The 12,083-nt window shown below is 32.1% G+C and overlaps 1 protein-coding gene across 1 annotated transcript; it reads right to left on the bottom strand.

The window, feature by feature from the left end:
• Window positions 1–2,855: 2,855 nt before the first annotated feature.
• On the bottom strand, window positions 2,856–9,274 carry LOC112001879 (cucumisin-like). Its single transcript, XM_024034043.2, has 10 exons — window positions 8,841–9,274; window positions 7,451–7,536; window positions 6,735–6,829; window positions 6,401–6,644; window positions 5,644–6,154; window positions 4,858–4,964; window positions 4,288–4,506; window positions 4,091–4,202; window positions 3,670–3,883; window positions 2,856–3,489 (listed from the first exon to the last, which is right to left on the bottom strand). The coding sequence occupies exons 1-10, from the start codon at window positions 8,934–8,936 to the stop codon at window positions 2,966–2,968; spliced, it is 2,208 nt and encodes a 735-aa protein (XP_023889811.1). The 5' UTR covers window positions 8,937–9,274; the 3' UTR covers window positions 2,856–2,965.
• Between the last annotated feature and the right edge of the window lie 2,809 nt (window positions 9,275–12,083).

Genomic DNA, 12,083 nt, shown 5'->3' with positions numbered 1-12,083 from the left:
AACCAATGCTTCTAAAGTATTTGATTTTTTTATTTATTATTATTAAACTTTCCAATTCATCGTATACAAGCCGACCTTGGACAAGGTCACATAGGTCATTGCCTAAGGCCCCTAACATAAAAAAATATATGCCCCAAAAATTTTTAATTAATCTTTTTTTTTTTTTAGAGTGAGCTCTCCCACTTCAACAAGAAGGCCCCCAGATTTGTGAGATCGTTGAAATTCAACTCATTTGAAATCTTAGATTGTTTAAGAAATATTAAGTGAGTATACAAAATTATCATTGATGATCAATTTCCCATTAGGATTTAAGATTTCAATTTTTTATAAGTATTTATCATAAATAGTAGTTGTCAATATTAGCCATCCAAACTCTAATATGAACCCACAGCAAATAATCTCTCTCTCTCTCTCTCTCTCTCTCTCTCTCAAAATCAAAATTTGGAAATTAGATTTCAACGTTCCTTCATTATGTATCACTTTACTCAAGGTAAATTAAAACTTATTTTTAAAAAATAGAAACTGAAATTTTATGTCTTTTTTGTTAAATTTTATACACAAACCAAAATATTTTATTTTTTAATATAAAATTAATATTAATTTGGTTAGTTTACAATTAATTAAGTTATATATATTAAAATCATCTTTATTTTGGCAAATTGAAATTGTTAGGTGATTATGTTATTGAATGAATTGTAGTAGTGTCTTTAATAAGTTAGAGTAATACTTGATATCTATACTTGAAATACGCATCTGGATATGAAATAACTTAAGAACAAATGGGAGAAAAATAGAAAAGATCTAATTGAATCTTTCAATAAATATGTTTTAAAACTAAAATTGATAAAATTATAATTAAAATCAATTATATCACAATAAGATTAAGTGGATTAGTATGGTTAGTAAAGCTTAAATTTAAAAATGTAGTTAGTAATTTTTGCATATTAAAAAGCAAGAAGTGTGTGTGTATATATATATATATATAAATTAAAATAAATAGTATTTAAATGGCATTTAATAAATAAATAATAAAAAAAAAAACCATTTGTCTTAGGTCTCAAACTGTATCAAGCCGACCTGGAATAAATAGATTTGCGACAAGTGTTTGATAAAAAAGACAATCTTTTATAAGGACACTTACAATTAATTGCAATTGAGCAAAGGTTTACAACCATTTTTCTTGGTGTAATTTCATCGCTGCCTTCATCCTTCTTTATGAGCATATTACTTCAAAGCTTTTGCTTTATTATTAGGCGAAAACTACATTTTCGTCCCTACGTTACATTTTCACGCGATTTCACTTTGGTTCCTAACTTTTTTTTTCCACAACTTTTAGTCTCTGTCTTGGAAAACGCATCTCGTTTTTGTCCCTACCGTTACATCAAAGACAAAAAATATACACGTGACAAACGGCAGAATTAAAAAAATATTAAAAAAAGGATTCCTTTAATTTTAAAATAAAATAAAATTTTACTTATCATTTAATTATTTAAATAATAATTGTTCTTCATGTTCTTCCCCCAAAGAACATGGTTGCCCAAAAAATTAAACTATAGATCTACATAAGAACACATGCCCATATTTTCTAGCATTTTCTTGCCCTTTCTTGTCAACCAAACACAAAAACACAAACACAAACTGATTTCTGGCAAGAACAAAAACACAAACACAAACCCAGTAGCAAATCTTCCTTGTCATCCAAACACAAACCCATTTAGAAGCAAACAACCAACCACACCGGCCACCACCAAATATCACCACCAATTATAGGCGAAACCTATTGGCACCGCCAAAGCCTAAACCTTCAACCACCAAACCCATTTGCACCACTAACCCCACCGGCGAAACACACTCACACCACCGAACCAACCAATCATCGGCCAAACCCACTTACACCACTAAACTCACCAATCACAGGCCAAACCCACAAAGTTAAGACCCAAAAATACAAAGAAATTTCACAGCAAACCCACCATAAAACAAGCCCATAACAAACCTCAGTTTTATTCTCAAACTCGAAATCAACAGTGGAGAAACCAAGATTCGACGCTGTTCATAGTGGTGGTGGTCAACGGTGATGGACTAAGACTGTGGTTTTGGCCTTGGATGCCTCATGGTGAAAAAAAAGAAAAAAAAAAGAGGAGAGAGAGAGAGATAAAGCCAATGATGCGCAATGGTGAACTCCAAAGATGGTGAATGGTGGTCTGAGGAAGGAGTAGTACAGCTTGAGTTTGTCCATGGAGGTTCAAGCCGTGAGAGAGAGAAAGAGAGAGAGAGATAGCAAAGAGTGTGAGAGAGGGAGAGCAATGGCCAGTGAGTGAAAGAGAGAGAGAGAGAGTCAGAGACTCGTATATGAAATAAAAAAAAAAAATTTATTTCAACGATTTGAAATGGGGAAAAAAGGACGAGAGGTAATGCACAAGAAGAACACTTAGATGAAACTGTTTTTAATTGTTTGCTTCTAACTGGGTTTGTGTTTGTGTTTTTGCTCTTGTTGGAAATTAGTTTGTGCTTGTGTTTTTGTGATTGGTTGACAAGAAAGGGCAAGAAAATGCTAGAAAATCTAGACATGTGTTCTTATGTGGATCTATAGTTTAATTTTATGGGAAACCATGTTCTTTGAGGGAAGAACATGAAGAACAATTATTATTTAAATAATTAAATGATAAGTAAAATTTTATTTTATTTTAAAATTAAAGGAATCCTTTTTTTAATATATTTTTTTTAATTCTGCTGTTTGCCACGTGTGCATTTTCTGTCTTTGATGTAACGGTAGGGACAAAAACGAGATGCATTTTCCAAAATAGGGACTAAAAGCGGTGGAAAAAAAAGTTAGGGACCAAAGTGAAAATCGCTTGAAAATGTAGAGACGAAAATGTAGTTTTCGCCTTATTATTATTATCTTTTTTTAAAGCAAAGCTTTTGTTTTATTAATATTGGTAATACATGTTCCATATATAGAATCTCAAAATGCTTCATACACAACAATGGGGCTCCTCACTTGAAATGTGCCATCATCCCAAATTAAAGAAGCAGAGACTATTTGTCTACCTATTGTTCCTTTAATTGTAAGGGCAAACGATAGCTTTTGTTTGAGAGATGTAAATGATAGAACACTAGGGTTCACTTTGATACTAAGTCCAGGTGGGGCACTCACTTTAGCTTTGTATGTAGATGTTGATGTTCCAACATTGGTGACCGTTCGATTGAAAGCATGACTTATAGAATTTGAGGATGACGTGGATAGAGCAAAAGAAGGATAGTTTAGATCGAAAACTTTTCCACCAGTACCTTTGGGACAATTACTACTGTCTCCGGTAACAGCTTGTAATAACTTCGTACTATATCCTTGTCCACACAAAAAAGCTATGTAGTCAATTGCATCAATATCATATATTAAACCAGGATTTGCACTCTTATGTGGATTAATATTGCCCGCACCATACGCAAATTCAGCTCCAAAGCTCTCTTCAGGACTCATGGGGATAGCTGCAAGTAATACACCAAATTGGTTGTGGTTATGGTTTAAATTAAGAGGATGATAAAATACAATATTCGTTCTTAAACTTTAAACTTAAAGGACTAATATCACTTATGCACTAAAGTTAGAAAAAACTGATTAGTTTGGCCATAAAATTACCAAGATTAGGAACTGAATATAGTTATTACCAGTAGTAATAAGAGCAGATTTGATAGCTGCAGGTGACCATGTGGGGTGGAAAGACTTGATGTAGGCAGCCGCCCCTGAACCATGAGGGCAAGACATTGATGTCCCCGAGATTATATTATATGAAATTACTCTCTTATCAATACTAACACTGGAAATTGGGGAAATTGGTGACCATGCAGCCAGAATGTCTACTCCAGGAGCAGCTAAATCAGGCTAAAACAACATAAAATAGGTTTCAATATGAAGAATAATACCGATAATTATGTGGGCGTAACATATTTTATAACTTTGTTCACAACTGTTAACATAGTCAGTTGTGATTGATGCATAATAAAAGTAATATCAAAAGTAAAATTTTTTCTCTCCCTACAAATTCTCAAATAATACAAAATGTAAAAAAAGTGATTACTATGAAGTTACCTTGAGAATGTTGTGCGCTGCTAGGTTTGGACCTCTAGATGAGAATGCAGCTATGTAAGGGGCAAATGGATCTTTACGGTCACTGGTCTTAAGAATAGTCGCAGTTGGGGTCCTGTAAAAGTGTGCATCTTCATTAGGATTAATATGTGTTGTGAGTTGTGAAGTCCTTAATTGTCTAAGGTATTTTAGATTAATACCTTGTTGAATTTATGTACAAGTAAATGTTGGCACCATCTTCGAAGCTAAGGTAAGTTGCAGGCAAGGGAAACGCAAAAGCGTCAGAGCTGGGGCGTCGTCCTTGCATCACAGTACCAATTGCACCGGCTGAGAGTTGCCCAACCCCATAATTCTCACCATCACAAAGTACAATTTTACCTTTCACCAAATTTTTGTCCAACGTATTCTCGTCGCAATACCTGCATTTTCCCAATAAGTTCCATTTTTTTAAACGGCCAACTTTTCTTTTTATAATACTTCCATGTTAGAATGAGAACATAGTTGATACTGATTTTTATTTTTTTTTGATAATTCGATAGTTAGAGATGGAGGGATTTGAATCCTAATTTTCTCCGTTAAAAATATCAAAAAGTGTCAATTGAGTTACAAAACTCTTGACAATTGATACCACTCTTCTGAAGATTAAGGAATATTTCACCTACTAGTTTGATAGATTTATGTACACATGATCAGCAAATGGTTAAGATTGCTCCTTTTGTCTATATGTATACATCAAAAAAGAGTTAAAAAAAAAAAAAAAATTCAGTTACCTGGAGCCGTAGAAACTATATTTGGTCTGTGTCTTGTTTGGTGCATCTCCACCATAAATTATTGGATACGTTTTATTTTTGAGCTCATATGTATTGATTGAAATTCCCTACACATGATGTAAAGAAATTATTCAAATTAGTTTGCAGTTTATTTGTAAACCATAGGCTTTACACATGAAGGAAATGGTTAGCTCAGCACTTACAAATTGAATGATACTCCATATCTCACATTCAATGTTTTACTTTATGTTTCATTAATTACCCTATATCATGTGCCTATAGTGGGTTTCAATTAGTTTAACTGGTAAAGTTTTTAATAGTTGAATAAGAGATTTGTGACTCAATTTTTGCTTAGACCAAAAACTGATTGATGTCTTGGTCTGATGATAAAGAACTATCATCAGAAGCGGATGTAATAAGTTAAAACTCTCTCTAAAAGAAAACATCATGTGCCTATATTTTTTTTCTATCTTAAATTAGAGATGTGTGGCAGACTGCAATTGGTGAAGTACAAAATAACACACTAAAAAGTGGGATATAGGAACTTTTTCTTATGTATAGCATTTTATTAATGTTATTAATTTCAAAAAAAATTGCATAGAATCTTTTCTAACATGTCAAATAATAATAATAATAATAATCTCTAGGTTTCACTACAACTGTTCTACTTTATACTTCATCAATTTTAGTTTATCATTTTTTTTTTAATCCTCAGAAATAACTAAAGTTTACAAGGGAAAGGCATGGAAGTGAAACAGTAAAAGTAGAATAAATTATTTTGATTACCTCAAATTTCTTCTTGTTACCTAATTGGACCTCGGTGAAGAACTTTCGGTCTATGGTGCTTGCAGCCACAGAAAGAGACCATGGGGCGAAGCTTGTGAGGGTTGCTAGATCTGGACCTCGGTTACCAGCAGAACTTGACGTCAATATTCCATTTCTCATAGCATGAAAGGCACCAATGGCAATTGTATCTGTAAAATAGTTGCTCGAAGTTCCACCAATTGAGATAGATATTATGTCAACCCCATCAGCAATGGCATCATCGAATGCTGCAAGAATATCAGCATCATTACAGCCAAAATACCAACATACTTTGTACACAGCAATACGTGCTGATGGAAGCCCTCCTCGTGCTGTTCCCAAACCAATGCCTTTTACGCTGGCCTTGCTCACTAAGTTCCCAGCTGCTATTGATGCAACATGTGTTCCATGGCCTTCTGAATCTCTTGGAGATCGAATATCTTCTTTTTCAAAAAGTCGATCACTACGGTAATATTTTGCTCCAATGATTTTGCTGCATTAATTTTAACCACGTTTGTTAGTTGTACTTTTGGCTTAAAATTTATGTGCTTGGCACAACTTTTTTCATAAACTTTTTCCTCTGTCACTAACATGGCTTTTTGTGATTGGAGCGATATTACGTTCACTTGCTCTTGCTCCACTATTAGCATCAATTTCATTATTCACCGATTACAACAAGCCATGTTAGTAATTTATAAAATAAAATACAAAACGCAATAGATGGATGTTAAAGATATACTTGTTGCAAGTGAAATTGGTTGAGGCCTGGCATTTGCCCTTCCATTTGCTAGGTGGTGGACCAAATCCTTTGTCATTAAAGCTATCGGACTCTGGCCAAATTCCAGTGTCGAATACTCCAATAATGACATCGCTCTCAGTTGTTGGTCTATCGATTTGCTTAGGAAGGCCAAGGAAGTCCCATGACCTTGTTGTATGGAGCTCTTTTTTCTCGTTAGGGAACACCGACACTACCCCATCCATTCCTACACATTCATTTTCTGTAGTAAAAAAAATAATTAAGGAAAAAAAAAACCCCCCCCCCCCTGGGGGAGATTGTGATCAGGTTCACCCACCAGCCATTTTTTGAGCTTCTTGCTCAGTTAGCTCTACTGCAAATCCATGGAAACTCCTTTTGTAGCTATATAGTAAAGATTCTGGACCAATATGGCTGAAAGCAGGCATATGCATTTTGACAGATTAATGCCTAGAAGGATTACAATGCCTGATAGCTTTAACCGTATATTTATGTAATTGAGATCTTGTTAACTTTTTTTTTTTTTCGAACTTTTTTGAATCTGATGGATTAGTTAAAAAAAATCGTATTTATTTAAATTAAAAATTTGCTAAAATCATTGAAATTGAAAATAAAATAATAGCTAATAATTAAAATGGAAAAATTAACTCGTATTGCATAAAGTACATTGTTTAAGATTAATATTTTATCAAAACAGAAAATGAAAATGGAATTTTAACAGGGGTAGAGCTTCAGACTATTTGAGACTTTGGTAATAAAATTTTATATATAATAAATTATATTAATAATTTTAAGGTAAAACTACCTGACAAAAATATGCTGAATGTGCAACATTTATGTTGAATTACATAATAATATGTAATATGTAATATAATCATGATATAAGATTCTAAAAAAACAAGTGACAGAGATATAAATACTGAGACTCGACCTTTTTTTTTCACTAAATATAACACGACAAAAACTTATCATAACAAAGAAATTCAAGCATCATATAGCAAGTTTATGCTGGTGCCATTATACTACTTTTATAACCTGCCAATGACATCTTGTAGCATGCTTGTGTAACGGGATGATGTGGAAACCTCGTCTCTTATGTTGCCCATATACACAATATAAGCCTGCGTGCACAATATCACATCATATCAAGAAAATAAAGTCTATTTAAATCATGCTTAAAAGTCTTCTCTTACATTATGAGTATTTCACTTTTTTCTGTTTGCTACACAATTTTTTCCGTCTTTAAGAAATAGAAAAAATTTAAAATTAAAGGGAGAAAAAAAAAATCAAATACTACACACCATAGGTCAATTGGTGGGGATAGAGCTAAGGGAGTTGGGTGGGAAGACCAAAGGGGCCATGACCCCATAACTTTTCAAAAATTTCCTTAACACTATACCTATTATAGAATTTAGCCCAATAAAATTGAACTTGGCCCCCCTAACAATATCCTTAGCCTCCTTCTTCTTCTTTTTTTTTTAGCCCAAATATCAATCCAACAACAAAAATTAAACAATGGGCATATGAAAGCCTAAGCATTTACCAAAAATTTGTTAAACCCATCATATTCATATAGTCAAAATCTCCCACCCCAAAAAAGTCAAAAATAAATAAATAAATAAGAAAAAGAAAAAAAAAATACCCAACATTAAAGCTGGTCCAATCACTTTTTTTTTTGGTGGTCCAATCACTTTAGAAAGTAAATAAAGTAACTAAAGCACGGGCTAAAATATTATAATAAAGTTTATCTAAAAATATATATATTAGCTTAAAGTTGGTTAGTTATTGGTTGCTAATGGTTGATTGAGCATTCAATTTTGATTTCCTTAATTTAATAGCAATGTTATTTACATAAAAAATTTAACAACATTTTTCACAAAAGTTGAGCTGACAAATTTTTCATAGTTCTCATATGGGTTTATCACTAATATTAACAATTTGTATTGTCAACAATTGTGCAATTTTTTGTCAATTTTTTTTTTTGGTGTTAATTTGTAGATTTTCCCTTTTTCTAGTGGTTGCTGACTTACTAAATATTTAATAAAAATAATTGAGCACTTGTTTTTAGTTTGAAATCTTTATATTAAAGAGACAAAGAACATTTCTAGACATAAATAATTAACTTAGCAATACTAATATTAACAACAATCTTAATTATAGCAACAATTGACTTTGGATTTTTTGTTTTCTTGTATTTTTTTTACCTAGCAAGTAGCAACCATAATTAATTTGAGTAACAATACATGTAATGTATTAAAAAACAATCATTTTGTGTTTTTTAGTTTGTTTATAAATCGCTAATATTGAATGAGTGTTATTTTGAACTTTTATGATTTTTTTTTTATTCACATTCTTTCTTCAATCCAAATTCTGGCTTCCTCCCTAATTAATGCAACTGTAAATTTAACGGAAAAGCATAATTTACCTTTCGATCATTCTGAGAAGTTGAGTGACCAATAAGCAGAGTGGAGGCGAAGCTGAGAAGGAGAAGCACTAAAAGACTTGTGGTTTTGCCTGCCATTGGAGGGTCAGGTAGCTATAAACCTGGCTAGCCTGTTATGAATATTACCTGCACAAAAGGCTTCGGCTCAACTGAAACTCCAGCCCTTTCAAAACACCATTGATCCTCATGTATTATCCATAGAGGTCAAGTATAGCCATAACTCCTCCAAGTATTTCAAAAATCAAGAATTTAAGGAAAACTAAAAGTTTAACCTTGATTTATAGCGATATTGTGCCCCAGGGTACGTGGAAATAATGGCTGCCAATGGTGGGAAGATGTAGTAGTGACATAGCCAGCCAAGTGAAAAGAATATGAGAGTGAGATATGGGGGAGGTAGGTAGAGCCGAAAAGGACGGTGTAGTTTCTTGTTGGAGAGCTTGGGCTTCAAGTTGGCAAAATATCTTGGGTGTATTTATACTAAGCCGCCCCTTCAAAATTTATTATTGAATGTCCCAACATTCAAATCCTATCAAGAGTCTTTAAGGCAAAGCAATAATCTATATATCTAGATATATAATAGGTAAAGTAAAGAGAAAATCTAATTAAATTTTAAATTGAAATTCAATTAGAGTCTAATTTTGCGCCACGTGTTTCATCTAATCTAAATTTTAGAATTTTGTGCCCAGTGAGTTAATTTAGTGAAAAAAATGAATTTCAATTAGAGTTTAATTTTGTGTCATGTGTCTCATCTAATCTAAATTTATAAATTTTGTGCCAAATTAGTAAATTTAATGTAGAAAACGAGGAATCCAATATAATAAACAATAAAAAACATAATCATATAACTAAAAAGAATTCAAATTTATAAGTCATCTATGTATATATATATATATATATATATTAATAGGTAAAACTTAGAGAAAGTTGAATTAAAATTTGAAATTATAATCCAATTTTGCACCTGTCTAAATTTATGTGGGGACTACGCCATAATTATCCACTTAAGCATGTTACTTAAGTTTTTTAATTTTTGTGTCAAGTAAGTTAATGAGTGCAAAATATGAAGAATCTAATATTAATGAACTATAAAATTAAGAAAAAAAAAACAATTACATATACTCAATAAAAATCACATGTTTCTCAAAAAATAAATAAAATAAAAATCACCACACGTTCTATCTTATTAAAAATTAGAAAAAAAAAATTATCATAAGTAGCATTAAATTTAGATAATAATTTTAATATGTGACTAATTATATTTACTTTAAAATATAATTTGATTAATTGGCTATATTTTATGATAAAAATTGTGTTTAATTTTAAATTTATCTATACGTATACATGAATGCATGTGTTACATGATTTTTTTTTTAAATAATAATTTGACTAGTTATTTATATTTTTATAATAAAAATTTTGTTTAATTTTAAATGTATCCATGCATTTACTTGGAGTTACATGCTAGTTCTCTATAAAACTAAAAATAAAGTGTGAATTTGAATTTCTTCTTCTTTGAACCTTTTAGTTTATATGTTTAAAAAAGAAATTAATCCAATTGTCTTCCAAGATTAGATATGTAACAATGACAAAAAAACAAGCACCAAAACCTTAATCTCAAAGATTAGATATGGAGCCCCAATATAAATGAAATTCTAAAAGACAATAAACAACATTAACTTTAATTATCTGTATATAGCTCGTAACCATATGCATACGCATTGACGTTTTCAAGAATAAATACAACTAAATACATTTTAAACTTTCATAATTAAGTTGAATTCTACTGATACTTGTTTTTGAATTTTTGTTAACTCCAAAAATCTTGTAAAGATATTATTTGGAAACGTACACAAAACGTTTATCCTTAATTACTCCATTTTAGGGGGAAAGAAAAATTAATTTGTTTACCAATATACATACTTTTCTTTCTTTCTTTATTTTTTTCTTATAAAGAAAAATTGTAGGGGGTGACTTGTCCAAGGAAGACCTTGCCTAGGTATGACCATTGACCATCACATCCATTCATTGAGTAACCAATGTCTGCAGAATCTAAATAAGAGATTGGGAAATGGAGGACCGGGGACCATAGATACTCATCCAATGGGTTTAGCCATAGCATAATCTCAAAACTATATATTAGAGTCGCAGTATTGTCTGTGGATGCTTGAAAACCAAATTTATGTATTAAGGATTGTGATAGTCTATAGTGATATCTTAGTCGTGTCCGATGTCTATAGTTTGAATCTCACCTCTCTTTAATCTCTTCCTCCTAATTAATTCCCCCACAATATACCTTAAACAAAATTAAAATTTATATTACAACACGTAATAGGTCCTCTTAATTTAAGGCTTCAATATCACTATACATAACTAGATAATTAGATTACATACTAAAAAAATTTCTCTTAAGAAGTTATCAATATATCAAGAACAAATAAGTTTACACAGTTGCTAATTCTGTAAAAGTTTGTGTATTATTGTATCCTTCAAAAAGCGACATCACCAACAACTAACCAAAAATGCCGTAAGTATTTTAAGGCAATAAATTGTGGAGGCAGAAAAGTCTACGCGAAGACCGAGTAAACCCACACATAACAAATTTCCAACGTTGATAAGATTTGAAAATGAGACACTTAACAAATTCATTGCATGCCTATGTTACCTGTCAACATTTTTTTATCACAATACTGGGCCATGACACGACTTTTTTGGTAGAAAGGGAAATGCATTAAACTTAACAGCAGAAACAGAACGTTCATAAACCATCCCAGTAGAGTCTAGACTAAGTAAAAAAGGGACATCCGTTGGGCGGTTTAAGAAAACAACAAAATCTTGTGGGAGTATGGCCCCCCTCCTAGCAAGTGCGTCAGCACAATTATTTGCCTTGCGATAACAATGTTGAATTTGAACCAAAGGAATTTCTCTCAGACCTGACTTACAATCACTCACTAAGGCATCTATGCTATTTTGATTACAATCTTCCTTTTGCATCAGCTCCACAATAAGCTTGGCATCAAGCTCAAGAATCACAGCAGGGAGTTTAAGGGAAATGCAAACCTGATACCATCTCTAAGTGCCCAAAGCTCTGCTGCAAAACTGGTTGTGTGCCCAGCAGCCCTCACATAACCTCTCATCCATTCCCCTTTGTCGTTTCGGATTAGGCCTCCACCACTAGCTCATCAGGGATTTCCAAGCAACGAACCATTTGAATTAAGCTTGTACCAA

The sequence above is a fragment of the Quercus suber genome, unplaced genomic scaffold (genome assembly GCF_002906115.3).
Source record: "Quercus suber isolate HL8 unplaced genomic scaffold, Cork oak 2.0 scaffold_583, whole genome shotgun sequence".
Taxonomy (NCBI): domain Eukaryota; kingdom Viridiplantae; phylum Streptophyta; class Magnoliopsida; order Fagales; family Fagaceae; genus Quercus; species Quercus suber.
The sequence above is the reverse complement of the archived record's forward strand: the minus strand, read 5'-3'. Positions and strand labels throughout refer to the sequence as shown.

Excerpts from the sequence above, each read along its gene's own strand:
- LOC112001879 (XM_024034043.2), bottom strand. The coding sequence starts at position 8,936 with ATGGCAGGCAAAACCACAAGTCTTTTAGTGCTTCTCCTTCTCAGCTTC. Across the intron at positions 4,965-5,643 it reads GTAACAAGAAGAAATTTGAG|GGAATTTCAATCAATACATA; the intron begins GTAATCAAAATA and ends CATCATGTGTAG. Across the intron at positions 3,490-3,669 it reads ATCTGCTCTTATTACTACTG|CTATCCCCATGAGTCCTGAA; the intron begins GTAATAACTATA and ends TATTACTTGCAG.